At 41.8% G+C, this 17,252-nt stretch overlaps 1 protein-coding gene across 1 annotated transcript; it reads right to left on the reverse strand.

Moving 5' to 3' along the window:
• Nucleotides 1-1,047: 1,047 nt before the first annotated feature.
• On the reverse strand, nt 1,048-16,051 carry LOC148933439 (putative wall-associated receptor kinase-like 16). The gene is made up of 3 exons (XM_089062535.1): nt 15,133-16,051; nt 14,361-14,534; nt 1,048-2,460 (listed from the first exon to the last, which is right to left on the reverse strand). The coding sequence occupies exons 1-3, from the start codon at nt 16,049-16,051 to the stop codon at nt 1,196-1,198; spliced, it is 2,358 nt and encodes a 785-aa protein (XP_088918661.1). The 3' UTR covers nt 1,048-1,195.
• Nucleotides 16,052-17,252: the final 1,201 nt, after the last annotated feature.

Raw genomic sequence — 17,252 nt, forward strand, 5'->3', positions numbered from 1 at the left:
GCAGGTGCTAGTCCACTACTGTGCGTGGATGCTCTAAATCCAGTCTAGTTTTTAAATCACAAGTTGTTCTTTTGAAAAAAACAAGACTAAGACAAGACTTTGCAATTAAAAATCAAAGTAAATTACAATCACGAGAAGTGAAATAACAAGATCGCGTTTTATATATATCGGAGTAATATATCGCTGGAATATTTTGACATACGTACTAAACTTCAAATTCTTAACAAACCAGGCCACTAGCAGCTATTTAAGGTAGAGGTAGCTATCAATGTCGTATGGTAGAAGACTTTTGAGGGAAGACTAAGAACGGGTCATAATCCTTCGAAATTGAGTCGTCTTCTAATCGAATATTCGAATCGAACTAAACTGAAATTTTAAAATTCGGTTCGGTTTTTTCGACTTTTCTTCTATTCGGTTTTGAAAATACAAAACTTTCGGTTTTCAGTTTGGTTCGGTTCGGGCAAAAAAAAAAAAAAAGTCGAATTTTATTTTAAATATAATATATATTCTATTAATTTAATATATTATATTATATATATATATATATAGGGATGTATTATTATGGCAACCCTCTTTATTGTAACACCATACCACCATTTAAGGTATATAAGAACACAAAAATACGATGATGCCACACAATTTACTGCAAATGGGATGGTGTAAAATTTAAGAAATTGTATTCCTTTGACAAAAGATTTTAGGAGGTTTTGTATCATAGATAGAATAGAGAAAAAAAATATAATTTTTAGTATATTATTGTTAGGGGAAACTTTTTTTCAAAAATGAAAATGCAACATCATTAATGGTGTAAACTAATAAGACACTTTTATGGGATGGGATGAATGAATTATTATATACTAGTATTAAATTAATATTAGTATTTGATTTAGAGATATAACAGAGTATCGCATAAGTTTATACTCAATTAATGTGGACGTCCATGTCATTTTTATCGATTGCTAGAAATACGGGAGATCCAATTGTAAAAAATTAGACGACTTTAGTGGAGTATATTTAGTAGTCACTTGCAAAAAATTGAAACTCAGATTGAACTTGGAAACTGAAGATGGGCGATTTAAAATATAATTTATCCAACAATATTGCATTGATTCTGCTGGGATTCGGAATTAGAAAATGTGATGATATTGTACGAATGTGGAGTTCGAATGTGCAATGACGAACCGAAAGCACTTGGTCAACGAGGGTTATTCTTCATGTGAGGGAAAATGTTGGGACTCTGATCACTGTTCAAACTGTATTGGCCGGTTAAATCCCCAGAGCTGATCGGCGCAGTGTAGAGATCTCCCCCCGATTCAATCCGAACACTATAGAGATCGGCAGCCGCTGCGACGTCGTTCTGATTCATCAATCCGACCGATTCCTCCTCGTCTGCACCTTGATTCGCCCATGGATGTTTGTTGAACTTCCTCAATCCTTCGAGCTCCATCGCCACCTCCTTCATCGTCGGCCTGTCTTCGCCGTTCAAGTTCAGGCACCGCTTCACCAGCTGTGCCATCGCCTGCAGCTGCTCCAACGATCCCTCCCTCACCACTCTCGGCTCCAGTATCGGGAACAGTTTGTTCTCCTTCACCGACATGCAGAAATACGTGGTTAAATTGCGCGTCTCGAGGCTCCTCTCCATGTCGATGGGCTTCTTCCCGGTCATCAGCTCTGCCAGAACGACTCCAAAACTATAAACATCGCTCTTTTCTGTTAGCTGGCTCGAGTGGAAATACTCAGGGTCCAGGTAGCCTAAAGTTCCCTGGACCAGTGTGGTCACTTCTGTCTGGTCCAGGGAAATAAGCCTTGAGGCCCCGAAATCCGAGATCTTGGCAGTGAAATGCTCGTCAAGCAAGATGTTAGCGGACTTGACATCCCTATGGATGATCGGGATGTTGGCCGCCGAGTGGAGGTACGACAGGGCGCCTGCTGCCTCTGACGCAATCCTCAGGCGGCTCTCCCAGGACAGCCAGGCGGCCCCGGCCTTGTTGATGTGCTCGTAGAGCGTGCCATGGGAGACATACTCGTAGACCAAAAGTGGCACCTCGGCCTCCAGACAACATCCCAACAGTTTGACCACATTCCTGTGATTGATCTGTGTCAATATCACGACTTCATTGATGAACTGCTCGATTTGGCTAGCATCCATCACTCGCGACTTTTTGATTGCGACGATGGTGTTGTTGGGCAGGATGCCTTTGTAGACGGTGCCGTAGCCTCCTCGGCCTAGGATGCGGTCGTCGGCGTAGTTGTTGGTGGCTTTCTCGAGCTGCTCCGCCGTGAATATCTTTGTGGATTCCATGGAGTTACCTTCTTCGGTGGATGAGAATTGCTGTTTCAGAAGCATACCGCCGTTTTGTTGGAAGAATTTCTCTCTTAGTTTTATCAATTTTCTTTTCTTGAGGCTGAAATATATCAATGTTGCGACAATAATTACGGCTAAGAAACTCAATCCGGCACCTGCATTATTAAACAACTCCAATAAGATCACAATATGACGGAAAAAAATACAAGTAATCATCAAAATAATTTTCATCCAAATCATAACAAGTAACGAGCAAATTCATACAGAATTTTAATTTTGGGCAGCCAGAGCAATGATTAAATTTTATAAAGAACATGTTTCTATCAACTACTCTGAAGAGTTGATTTTCTTGCTTGCTGTATCCTATCAATTTCTAATTACACACTTCCTAGATCCAGTAAATCAACTAGATCACAAGGTCTAGAGACTCACAAGACTGGAAGTCTGGTCGTTGGTACGCAAGCAAACCTTCAAAACCCTCAACCACAGATACTAAACTAGCACAGGGAAGTAGGGATCGATCCCACAGAGATGGACTCGTAAAATACATGCGTAGAGAATTGGAAACTATTTTTGGGTTGGCTGCTGCCACGCATATTTTGGGTTGAGGAATTTAACTAAGTGAATTTGGAAATAAAGTATGCTATGCTAACTGCTAGATCTAGGCAAAAAAAGAATTATGTATAAGAACTAAATCAAATCAACTACTAGATCTGGGACTTCTACGAACATCTCTAGACCAAGGAGATTAAAACAAGTGGGGACCAAACTCTGAAAAAGGTAAGTACGGACAGAATCGAATCTGCAGCCTAACTAACTAAAGCATCAACTGAAAATGACTTCATCTTCTTCAACGAACACAAATAAATGCAGAGATCGAGAAAAACAAACTCAGATGTAGATTGGAAACATAATTTTAACGGTAAACGAAACAACGACGGAAATCACACTACTAGACGAAGCAAACCAAGCAGAACAAAATCCCCATAATCTCATGCACAAATTTCACCTCCCCTGTTCAGATCCACACTTCGGATGCTAAATCCACTCCGGATCCAAGCATCCGAACAAAAATCCAACCGAACACAACTTCAATACCACGATTCTCGAATCTCCTAAAATATTCAGCAACAAATTCAAGAGAACATCTCAAATAAACAAACCAAAATAGCAAGCGTCATAATAATCAACACGAAATCCAACTTCATCAAGGCAAATCAAACGTAAACAGAACGGTTAAACTAATCCAGCAACAAAAACAGCAAGCTCGACTTCCAAAAGTGAAGTTCGAGACGGAACAGAGTAGTAAACAGAAATTAAGAGAACAATTGTTTCTTCGCCCTCAAGGGACGGTGGTGCACTGATACGTAATTCACGAAAACGAAAACCACCCCAAATTTCCCATATCCCTAGTGTGTGTGCTAAGAGCGTGACTGTGTGTGGAGTGTAACCGATCTGCCATTCTTGTTGCGCACTCCTTTATTTATAAGCTTCGAGGTGGGGCCCAGCGAGGTATTGATTGACTTGATTGCCCTCAGCTTTTGGCTTCCTTCCTCTAGCTTTTCCTCGTGATTCCGTTCCTGCTCCTCGCTAGATATCCTCCTCCAGCATCTCCTGGATCTAGCGCTACACACACACCTGGCTTAACAAATCTTGTTAGATCCAGCAGAAATGTGATGTTTTTCACTACATAACCAATGCATGAAATTAGCCTTATCAAACTGCTCACACTTAAACCATACTTGTCCTCAAGTATAAAGACAAGAAGAAAAGAAGAATAAGGCGAATTTCAGGCATGGTTATCCCCTCGACCGACTCTACAGACTCTAGACAAAACTCCTACACCTAGACACAACTGAGGCAAAGCTAGACACTAAAACAAAGAGTACATAATCACATAGGATGAAAACATATAAACACATATGCATGAACTGGTTTCAACTTTTAGGCAACCGTCCCCACAAGATTAAGATCAATCCAACAGGCTGCACTCCTCCAAATAGGCCCTTTTCTCCCCTCTACCTAGCCAATCTGTCAGCTCGTCAAGATAGCCTTTTACTTCCCCAATTGTTAGATTCACTCGATCACTCATTCCTCACCAGGGATGTTAGGACCGATTCTCTCTTAAGTTATTGCCAACCACTGAAGCCTCGGGTTATGAGAATTCCTCCTTCTATCCTCCGTCACTATCCCCCTTTTTTTTCTTTTTTTTTTTTTTTTTTTTTTCTTTCTGGACTTCGTCCAGCTTATACCTCCTTGATTTCCTGGACTTCGTCCAGCTTATACCTCCTTGATTTTTTTCTCTCTTTTTATTTCCTCCTCTGGACTTCGTCCAGCTTATACCTCCAAATTTTTGCGATTATATATTTTCTCCTTTCCCTTTTTTTTATTATTTTTTTCTTTTCTCTTTTCCTTCAGCATTCAGTGGCAGACTTTTGACATGTGTTAGCTCTAAGTGTTATCACAGGCTTATAACTCACCTCTAGAGTAGGGCTTCACAACTAGGCAAGTAAAGGCATTTACTATCGTTCTTGCTTCATTCAGATTGGTTCGGCTTACTAAAGAATCAGGCTTCTAAGTTGGAATACCTCCTATTTTCAATTACTCTCCCTAAGGGAATCTGCCGTATTATATCCACTAGTTCATGCGATACAATCCTAGACCTACAACTCCTCAAAGCATAATAACACTGCATTGATTCCTCTCCCCCTCCCACTTCACTCAAGCTTGTCCTCAAGCCATCGTCGTGAAGGGGGGAAAACAGAGAATTCAATGCAGAATTAAACAACAATTTCACTTCTCACACTTAGACCGAGCAACGGGCTAAGTGGGAGAAGAATAAACCAACAGAAAACATAGAACTTCTCACACTTAGACCAAGCATTGGGCTAAGTGGGAGAAGATAGCATAAAACACAGCAACGCATGGAAATAAAACACAGAAAAAGAAACACAAAAACTAAAATTTACTTGGTCTGGGGAAATTGCTCATTTCTGGGGCTGGCTCCCGCGAGAGCCAGACGGTGGTGGAACACTGGGGCGGTTTGTTTTCACTTTCTTCTTCGCTGGTTGCTCCAGCTCTTCCTTTCCTTCTGCAGCTTGATCGAGTCCTGGTTTCCTCATTAGCATTTTCGTCCTCGGTGGATTTGGAACTTTCTCGGGAATAGTCGGGGTGGTCAACTGCTGGAATGGCTTGATCGAGGGACTGCTGTGGATGATCTTCTGTGCCTCGCCACTTGACCCAGGAGTCGACTTCGACTGGGTCAAGGGAAGCGTCTGATGCAACCATTTCAACATCCTCGTAGATATCTCTACAGCTTCCGCCACTCTTTCACTTTGCTTGGCACATTTCGTGGCCAAATCTGCTACGTTGCTGCTCAGAACTTTCACTTCCTCCCGACTCCCATTGAGTTCCTTTCGTACCCCACCTAGTTCCTTCATCATCTCCTTCCTCATCAGCTGCATTTCCTTCCTAACGTCTTGCACTTCTTTCCTCATCTCCTGCACCTCCTTCCTAAGCTCTTCCACCTCTTCACTTGGCATTAGCTTGAGTCTGGACTGAAATAGAAGTACTTTCTGCCCCACCTGAAGTTCCTTGACCCGGAGGTTCTTGTCGTGCCAGAGCTTCGTTCTTTCCTTGTACCACATTGCTGAATCGAATGCCTCTAGCCGTAGTTCCTCCAGCTCCTGTAATTGCAGCTTCCTTTCTTCTTCACATGCCACAGACTTCATATTCATTTCCTTAATGGCCCAGTATGCCTTGTGCTCCACTTCCACGGGTAAGTGACACATTTTCCCAAACACCAACCTATAAGGTGACATCCCGATTGGTGTCTTGTAAGCAGTTCTATACGCCCACAAAGCATCGTCAAGGCGTTTACTCCAATCCTTCCTTGTGGTGTTAACTGATTTTTCCAAAATACTCTTTATCTCCCTATTAGAGACTTCAGCTTGCCCATTCGATTGGGGGTGATATGGTGTAGACAATCTATGATGCACGCCGTATTTCCTCATGAGCGCTTCTATAGTGCGGTTGCAGAAGTGTGTTCCTTGATCTGAGATAATCGCTCTAGGAACTCCATATCTGCTGAAAATGTTTGACTTCAGAAACTTGGCCACCTCTTTAGACTCACAAGTGGGCGTAGCCTTCGCCTCTATCCATTTGGAAACGTAGTCTACAGCGACCAATATGTAAGCATTTCCGTACGACGACGGAAATGGGCCCATAAAATCCATCCCCCAAACATCGAAAATTTCGCAGATCACTATGGGCACTTGGGGCATCTCATCTCGTCTCGAGATTCCCCCTGTCTGTTGACACCTTTCGCAGCATTGACAGTATTCAAAGGCATCCTTGTTCAATGTAGGCCAGTAGAATCCACTGTCTAGAACTTTCCTTGCGGTTCTCCTTGGTCCGAAATGCCCTCCACACGCCAAGGAGTGACAATGATGGAGTACATCTCTTTGTTCCCATTCAGGAATGCAACGTCGAATTATCTGATCTGCACACATCTTCCAAAGATAAGGATCATCCCAGAAGTAATATTTGGCTTCGCTTTTAAGCTTCATCTTCTGGGCCCGGGAGGCTTCCTCTGAACTTGGCACCTCTCCCGTGACCAAGTAATTTGCCAGGTCTGCGTACCATGGTTCTGCGTTACGTACGCGCTTTCCTCGATCAGATTCTCCTGGACCGGTTAAAACTAAGACAGATTCCCAGCTTATCGGTCTAGGTGGTTCGTCCATATAGTACAAATGCTCTTCGGGAAAAACATCGGGAATAGCCTCGTCCGTATCTCCTTGATGAATTCTACTCAAGTGGTCAGCCACTCGATTCTCTGTTCCTCTTTTGTCTCTTACTTCCCAATCAAACTCCTGTAGAAGTAGGACCCATCGAATTAGCCTTGGCTTTGATTCTTTCTTAGCTAGCAAGTACTTTATTGCTGCATGATCAGTGAAAACAATAACCTTTGACCCAAGAAGATAAGGGCGGAATTTTTCGAACGAGTAGACGACAGCCAACATTTCCTTCTCCGTAGTATCGTAATTCTTCTGAGCTTGATTTAGTGTCTTGGACGCATAGAAAATTACGTAGTTTTTCCCATCTATCTTCTGCCCTAGGACGGCTCCCACAGCGAAATCGCTCGCGTCGCACATTATCTCAAAAGGGTGATTCCAGTCTGGTGCCCTGATAATTGGTGCGGACACTAGTCTATCCTTGAGCAATTGAAATGCCCTCTTGCATCCCTCATCAAACTCGAACTCCACATCGTTGTGCAGCAAATGAGTGAGTGGTTGCGCAATTTTTGCAAAGTCCTTGATAAACCTTCGATAAAACCCTGCGTGACCGAGGAATCCTCTAACTTCCTTTTGATTTGTAGGGTAAGGTAGCTTTGCAATCACTTCCACCTTTGCCTTGTCCACTTGTATTCCTCTTTCAGAGACCACATGACCTAAAACAATCCCCTCAGTTACCATGAAGTGACATTTTTCAAAATTCAGAACTAGATGTTTCTCTTGACATCTTTGCAGCACTAGGTCAAGGCTGGCTAAACAAGTGTCAAATGAGCCTCCATATACAGTGAAATCATCCATGAATATCTCGATGCACACCTCTAGTAGATCCGAAAAAATACTCATCATACAACGTTGGAATGTCCCTGGTGCATTACATAGACCAAATGGCATCCTTCGGTAGGCATAAGTTCCAAAAGGGCATGTAAATGTGGTCTTTTCCTGGTCCTCTGGGTTCACGAAAATCTGGAAATAACCGCTATATCCGTCGAGGAAACAGAAATACTGTTTACCAGCCAGCCTCTCTAGCATCTGGTCAATGAATGGTAAAGGAAAATGATCCTTTTTGGTGGCTTCATTTAGTTTCCTATAGTCAATGCACATCCTCCATCCAGTGACCAGTCGAGTAGGCACCAACTCGTTCTTGTCATTCTTCACCACTTGTATTCCAGATTTCTTCGGTACCATGTGAACCGGACTGACCCACTCGCTATCTGGAATAGAGTATATGATTCCAAGGGACAGTAGTTTCAGAACTTCCTTGAGCACTTCCTCCCTCATGTTTGGATTCAGTTTCCTTTGTGGATCACGCCGAGCCTTTGCCCCTTCCTCTAGTCTGATGTGGTGCATGCAAAGATCAGGGCTAATTCCAACTAGGTCAGAAAGTGTCCACCCTATGGCCTTCTTGTTCCTCCTTATTACTTCCAGCAGCGCACTCTCTTGGTCTTCAGTCAAGCGGCTGTTAATTATCACTGGACAAGTTTCTCCTTCCTCCAGGTATGCATACTTTAAATTTTCAGGCAAAGTTTTCAACTCCTTCTTCGGTGTGATGGCTTCCTGAGGTAAAGGGTTCTCCGCCTTACTTCTTGGCGCCATTTCCTCTAGATTCGCTCCCTCGTCTGGGCTCTTCTCCTGAACAGATCTGGCTGATTGGAATGATAGTGGCTGGTGGCAGAATGCCATGATCGCTTCATTGATCTGATCATCTGTCAAGTCCTGTGTGAAAAAAGTTTCACACCATCCTGTCACCTCCTTTTCTACAGTCTGGCTCAGCTCCGAATTGTCAAACTGTTCCTGCATTAGTTCAGTCTCAAGATATTCTTGGACTAGGGGGTTAATTACATCTACAACATGCAAGTTTTCAACATCAAGCGGTTTTTTCATAGCTTCTTCAATGTTGAAGGTGTATTTCTCCCCATGATAGTCCAAGCATATGGTTCCATCAAACACATCAATAACAGTCTTCGCGGTGCGAAGAAAAGGTCTCCCCAGTAACACCCCACTAGACTCAGTAGATTCATTTCCCCTCATTTTTATCACATGAAAATCAGCTGGGTATAGGAAATCATGCACTCTAACTATAACATTTTCCAATACTCCCTCAGGAGAGATGCATGTTCTATCGGCCAACTGAATCACTACTTTAGTATCAACCAAACTGACTCCCACCAATTTTTTATATATTGACAGCGGTAGGACATTTATCGAAGCACCTAGATCACACATGGCATGCTCAATTTTAATATCACCTATAGAAATAGGAAGAGTGAACATACCTGGATCTGTACACTTTGACGGCATCCTCCTCTTTTGTATCACGGCGGATACATTTTCTCCTATAACAATCTTCCCATCAGGTTTGGTTTTTCCTGCTATGAATTCCTTGATGAACTTGCTGAAGGTGGGTATTTTCAGAGCCTGCAAAAAGGGTAGGTTAATCTCCAGCTTACTAAATATTTCCACAAGGTCCTCAGTATCATCTTTCTTTTTCTTGGCTTCTCCTCGATATGGGAATGGTTTGGGTCGCTTTACTGCATTCGTGGAACTCCCTGCTGGGGCTGCACCTGTCTCCCTGCTTCCCTCTTTAAGTTCCAACTCAGGTTCTGGATCAAGGAAAAATGGGTCACTTGGTCGAGGCATAGATCCCCTTAAATCTCCCTCCTGGAGGTCATCCTGTATAGGAATTTCTCTGAGTCCAGGATCATCTCCTCGAGACTTCTGATTCCCCTTTTCTCCGTTCATCTGTGAGGGTGTCTCCTCGTTCATCACTTGCTTCGGTCCTTCATAGCCTTTCCCCGATCTCAAGGTAATTTGACTAATATTTGCTCGGTCTGGTGGTTTGACAGTGGCAGGCAATTTCCCTTCATTTCCCCGCATTTCGTTCAGCGACGTGGCCAACTGGGACATCTGCTTTGCCAACATGTCCATGGCAGACTTCTGCTCCTGCTGGGCATCTTGAATTTTGTGCACCACGTCATTGTTAGCCTGCATGTTATTCTGCATGTGTTGTTGGGAATTTACCAGGTCATGCACCATGTCATCAAGATTCCGATGTGGTCGGAAACCTTGAATTGAACTGGGATTAAATCCTTGATTTTGATTGGTTCCAACCACCTGGTTCTGGCGAAAATTTCCCTGACCTCCCTGATTATTGTTGTACTGGGTTGCTGGACCTGGGTGACTCTGTTGGAAATTTTGATTGTTTCCTGAATTGTTCCTCTGATGCGGTGGCACATAAGAATTCCCTTGGTTGCTCTGGTTCCTGTTGCTCCAGTTATGCTGATCCCCTTGGTTACGGAAATTCCAGTTGTTCAGCCCCTCTTGCTGCTTCCCTGCCCAGTTAGAATTATGCTGTGGTCCTTCCTGATTCCGGCTGGGCCATGTCTGCTGGTTCTCCGCTGGACCTGGGTGTTGTGACTGTGGTTGTTGGTTCCCTTCAGCCCATCTGAAACAAGGATTGTCCCTCCATGGTGCCTCCTTAATCTTCCACTGGTTCCAGTTGGTATTTTGATTACTTTGATTCCAATTCCCCATTGCATTCACTTGAGCTTGGAAATCTCCATCGAGTGAGGGATTATTGTAAAATTGAAGCTGATGTTCCTCTTGACCTGGGTTTTTTTCCTTATCAGTCGACCCAGGGGTATTTTTCTTTTCAATGGCATTTAGCAGTGCCTTCTCCAGTCGATCTATTCTGTCTCTAACCTCTTCTCCTTCTCGTTCCTTAACTGTGTTCGCGGAGCTTCTCCTCATGATAGCACGCGGGCAGTCATACGCCTTCTTCGCGTCGATTAATCTTCCCAGAATCTCGCGTGCCTCGCTTGCCTTATTCTTGGTGAAATTCCCCCCGCTCGAGGAATTCATTAAGTCCTTGGACTCAGGATTTGCCCCTTCGTAGAATAGATAAAATGTTTCAGCCTCCGTCATCCTGTGATTTGGGCAAGCGTCAAGCAGGCCTTTAAACCGAGACCAATATTGGCTTAAAGATTCATCGTAGTCCTGCTTACACTCTTGAATTTCTTTTTTCAAAGCGTTTGTCTTATTGGACGGAAAGAAATAGTCCAGGAACTCCAATTTGAAATCCCTCCATGTGGTGATCGAGTCAGGTGGAAGCCTCAGCAACCAAGTGTTTGCCTCTCCTTTCAATGCAAATGGAATCGCTCGCAGGCGATAGTCCTCCTCGGTAGTTTCGTTAGGCCTTTTCTGGATGCTACATAGCTTACTAAACTCGTTCAAAAACTCATAAGGACACTCATTCCTCCGTCCAGAGAATGTAGGTAAAACGCCCAGCACATTCGTCTTGATCTCAATAGACCGCTGACGTTGATTTGACACTATGGCATGAGCTGGCTCTCCGTCGAGATGTGCAGTTAGCGAACCAATCTCTGGGTCTAGGTCCACTAAGTTTGCCATTACAGACTCCTCTTCCTCCCTTTCCGAATGCTCAGTTTCTGACGACGACCGTGAATCCTCTTTCCCCGATGAATTCCACTCTTCTTCACTCCCTGATTCAAACGGAAATGGATCTACAGTTGACAACCCCGATCTGGTAGTTATGGCGGATGTTGATTCCTTAACTTGCCACTTCAACTGCACGTTCCTTGACCAAGATGGGTTGCTCCAGATTCCTGACCTTGAGCCCTTGCTCATAAACTGCCAAAAGCGAAATTCAAAAGATTAAAACTATTTACACCAAATCTCTAAACACATAAACAAACTACGCCATCCATCCCCGGCAACGGCGCCATTTGAAGAGTTGATTTTCTTGCTTGCTGTATCCTATCAATTTCTAATTACACACTTCCTAGATCCAGTAAATCAACTAGATCACAAGGTCTAGAGACTCACAAGACTGGAAGTCTGGTCGTTGGTACGCAAGCAAACCTTCAAAACCCTCAACCACAGATACTAAACTAGCACAGGGAAGTAGGGATCGATCCCACAGAGATGGACTCGTAAAATACATGCGTAGAGAATTGGAAACTATTTTTGGGTTGGCTGCTGCCACGCATATTTTGGGTTGAGGAATTTAACTAAGTGAATTTGGAAATAAAGTATGCTATGCTAACTGCTAGATCTAGGCAAAAAAAGAATTATGTATAAGAACTAAATCAAATCAACTACTAGATCTGGGACTTCTACGAACATCTCTAGACCAAGGAGATTAAAACAAGTGGGGACCAAACTCTGAAAAAGGTAAGTACGGACAGAATCGAATCTGCAGCCTAACTAACTAAAGCATCAACTGAAAATGACTTCATCTTCTTCAACGAACACAAATAAATGCAGAGATCGAGAAAAACAAACTCAGATGTAGATTGGAAACATAATTTTAACGGTAAACGAAACAACGACGGAAATCACACTACTAGACGAAGCAAACCAAGCAGAACAAAATCCCCATAATCTCATGCACAAATTTCACCTCCCCTGTTCAGATCCACACTTCGGATGCTAAATCCACTCCGGATCCAAGCATCCGAACAAAAATCCAACCGAACACAACTTCAATACCACGATTCTCGAATCTCCTAAAATATTCAGCAACAAATTCAAGAGAACATCTCAAATAAACAAACCAAAATAGCAAGCGTCATAATAATCAACACGAAATCCAACTTCATCAAGGCAAATCAAACGTAAACAGAACGGTTAAACTAATCCAGCAACAAAAACAGCAAGCTCGACTTCCAAAAGTGAAGTTCGAGACGGAACAGAGTAGTAAACAGAAATTAAGAGAACAATTGTTTCTTCGCCCTCAAGGGACGGTGGTGCACTGATACGTAATTCACGAAAACGAAAACCACCCCAAATTTCCCATATCCCTAGTGTGTGTGCTAAGAGCGTGACTGTGTGTGGAGTGTAACCGATCTGCCATTCTTGTTGCGCACTCCTTTATTTATAAGCTTCGAGGTGGGGCCCAGCGAGGTATTGATTGACTTGATTGCCCTCAGCTTTTGGCTTCCTTCCTCTAGCTTTTCCTCGTGATTCCGTTCCTGCTCCTCGCTAGATATCCTCCTCCAGCATCTCCTGGATCTAGCGCTACACACACACCTGGCTTAACAAAACTTGTTAGATCCAGCAGAAATGTGATGTTTTTCACTACATAACCAATGCATGAAATTAGCCTTATCAACCTCAAATGTATTTAATGTAATTATGTAAATATACTTAATTATCCATTGTGCTCATTTGAATTTTATGCATCATAGTCATAGAAGAAGATAGAAACAAAACATGACAAAAATATATTTTAAATTATTTTAAATAAGATAATTCTAAAATAGAGAAGTTATCTGCCTTGTCAAATTGCCCTTAATTTAAAGCATTTAAAATCTTTCACATTTATTTATTTTTTCTTTATTATTACAAAAATATTAGGACTCTGTTAATAAAAACTAAAATTACATAATTATATTAGAAAAATAGTACTCCTATATAAGTTAAATACATTATGTAAAATTCATAAATCAAATCAAAAGAAATACATGATACAAATATATAAATCCAAATACATAACAAAAAAAATGTACCCTCTTCGTCCCTTAAATTTTGTCATATTTTGACCGAGCACGAATTTTAAGATATGTAATAGAAATTGGAAAAAGTTAGTAGAATGTAGGTCATATTTTTATATATTAGTTTTATAATAAAATAATGTGAGGCATACTAAAAAAAATGGTAATAGTGAAATGTGACAAAATTTTAGGGACGAATGAAAATGGAAATGAATGACAAATTTTTGTGGACGAGGGGAGAATATAATTTTATTTTAATAACCACATAGTTAAAAATACACTAGTGTAAACACATTTCAAAAAATACATAATTTAAATGTACTTAAAATATATAATTTAAATGCAAAATACTTAAATAAAAAAGTCATAAATTTAAAATAATAGTAATTGAAAAAAGACAGAAAAAATTGTTTCTAGAGTTAAAAGGAAAAGAAGTTGAAATTATTAAAATAGAGAGAAATGTCACGTGGTTTGCAGCCATTGGCTGTCTTATTCGTGCTAGTGCACGCACTCACGCATAACGAAGTGTGCTTAGGGTAATCGTAGTACCGTACTTAAGCACTAAGCACTTCGCGGTGTGCTTGGCTATCATCGGGATCCAAATGCCTAAACCTATACGTACTTCTTCAACAATTATAGTAGTATAAATATAATACGAGATCTACAAAACATTGGCAATCATCTCCAAAATCGACACATACTTCATCAGTAATTGTAGTAAAAAATGAGATGTGTAATCGTGAAAATTACCTAAGACAATTTTGATCCCTCGATTTGATGAGCTATTATCAATGCAACCTTTTCCATTCTTTCTGCCATCTCCACTATGCTCTTTAGGACAAACACAATCGTAACCCCCCTGTTTGTTCGAGCAACCTTTTTTAATAATACAATCGTTGAGCCCCGTTGCACATTCATCAATATCTACAGACCACAAAATTTAATAATTAACCCATTTTTAAGGGCATATTAATTTCCAAATAAATCACTAAGAATAGTCAAATTTTGATTTATCATATACTCCCTCTGTCCCTGATTAAGAGTCACACTTTTTCATTTCGGTTCGTCTCCAATTAAGAGTTACATTTCATTTTTACCATAATAATAAGTAGGTCCCACATTCTACTAACTTAATTCACTCACATTTTATTATAAAACCAATATAAAAAATAGGTCTCACACTCCACTAACTTTTTCAACCAACTTTTCTTTACATTTCTTAAAACTCGTGTCCGGTCAAAGCGTGACATTAATCGGGACGGAGGGAGTACTTTTCAAAACTGAAATAGTAAATCTATCCTTTTTCTGATGAAACCCGCGATGAGGTGACAACCACCTTTCACAATTATAACTTTGTTTGTCACATGATCATAGGTTTCATCGGAAAAATGACGCATGGAATGATTAAGAAATGCTGGAACCAGAAAAATGATGTTTTATAGTAAGAAATATAGAACAAACTAGAATTTAGCTATTATTTGTGATTTATTTGCAATAGTTTTTAATAATAAAAAAAGCATACCTATGCAGCCTGGATCCAAATAGGGGTTTCCTTCATAGCCGGAACCACACCGGCAACGATAGCCTCCCAAGCCGGTGGTGGAATCAACGCAAGCACTATTAGCCTTGCAAGCGTAGTCAGCCGCTGCCGCAGCTTGGTCGCAGGTGCTATTCCCAATGGCCCAATCCAGGACGATGGGGACATTCTCCCTGACCCGCTGCATGAAATTGGGATCGGAAAGGTCCTCTGCGCCGCGAAACTCGAAGCGGTTCTCCTCCCCGAAGAAGGCGTAGCTGCACGGCCCGAAATCAGAGATATTAGTGTGGTTGTTCAAGCTGGCGAGTTCTGTCTCATAGTACTGGAGCCCATTCGGCAGCGAAGTCTGGCAGCAGCCGATGCCGGAGCACAAGCCTCCGATCAGTTCGTCCGCTCTGGAGCAGAGCGTCATACAGAGCGTGATGCTGGTGAAGTTGCGGCTGCCTTCCCCGTCCACCAGGGCGAAGTCGTCGCACCCGATCACCGTGAACTTGTTCAGCGGGGAGTAGCTCATGGGGCCCCCCCTGATGTCCGAGGAGGCGCGGTTTGATTGCGTCAGCGACCCAGATTTGTCGTAGCATTTCCGGGCGACCACGTTGGAGATGCGGCAGCGGTCGTCGGAGATGTCGAAGAATGTGATGTCGCCGTTTAGGGCTCTTGGGGCGCCGAAGGCGGTGGTGCAGTTGAGCTCGAAGTCTCTGTTGAGGCCGCAGCCGGAGTCCATGCCGATGCCGAAAGGGTAGGGGACGGTCAGGTTGCCGCACTTGCTGGGGCAGCCGGGTTTCGTGATAGTCGCGGCTTTGGTGATGTTGTATGTGTCTACTACGACGGTGGCGGCGTGTGTTGCTGTTGTTGAGGTTAGGCCACTCAAGAGAAGCCAGCTGAGGAGGAGGAGTGGGAGCATGTTTGCTACTATGCTTCAAATTCAAATTGGTAATTTTGGAGTATAATTAACGATAATATATAAAGTCGACTTTGAGCAAGTAGGTAGGCGTGCGAGTCATGCGCAAGCATCCACAATAGGATTGCGCTAGCAATAGTCACGTCATCATGCCCTTATCACAGCCTAATTAAGCAACAGTCTAGTCAATGTCCCATCTAAAATAAATTAAAAAAAAATCTAAAAACAACAACAAAATATAAACCGGGGAAAGAAAACATAGTTTTACTAATTCGAAAAACTTCGTTGTATTACAATTTTGGGAAAATAAATACAACAATAAAACAAACATTCAAACAAAATAAAAACAATATCAATGTGCAATGAGAGAAGAGGAAAAGATACTCATTAAAACAAGTGGTTTGCATAAAATGAAGTGCAACGAGTCATATATATAGATTTGATATAATAAAAAAAATTCAATTATAGGCATTATCCGATCTCTTGCTGCACAATAGGCGGTGAGCTATCTGCTAACGCCTATCGTCAGTGCTCGACCTCTCGTCCGCCTCGGTCTCGTCCTAGCAGCTAGCTGGGTTGCAATAGTGGACTAGCCGCCCGCCCTAGCCGCTAGCCGACGGCTACGGCAGGTGCTAGTCCACTACTGTGCGTGGATGCTCTAAATCCAGTCTAGTTTTTAAATCACAAGTTGTTCTTTTGAAAAAAACAAGACTAAGACAAGACTTTGCAATTAAAAATCAAAGTAAATTACAATCACGAGAAGTGAAATAACAAGATCGCGTTTTATATATATCGGAGTAATATATCGCTGGAATATTTTGACATACGTACTAAACTTCAAATTCTTAACAAACCAGGCCACTAGCAGCTATTTAAGGTAGAGGTAGCTATCAATGTCGTATGGTAGAAGACTTTTGAGGGAAGACTAAGAACGGGTCATAATCCTTCGAAATTGAGTCGTCTTCTAATCGAATATTCGAATCGAACTAAACTGAAATTTTAAAATTCGGTTCGGTTTTTTCGACTTTTCTTCTATTCGGTTTTGAAAATACAAAACTTTCGGTTTTCAGTTTGGTTCGGTTCGGGCAAAAAAAAAAAAAAAGTCGAATTTTATTTTAAATATAATATATATTCTATTAATTTAATATATTATATTATATATATATATATATAGGGATGTATTATTATGGCAACCCTCTTTATT

The sequence above is a fragment of the Salvia hispanica genome, chromosome 1 (assembly GCF_029641045.1).
Source record: "Salvia hispanica isolate PSC_SH4W2 chromosome 1, Shi_PSC_v1, whole genome shotgun sequence".
Classification (NCBI taxonomy): domain Eukaryota; kingdom Viridiplantae; phylum Streptophyta; class Magnoliopsida; order Lamiales; family Lamiaceae; genus Salvia; species Salvia hispanica.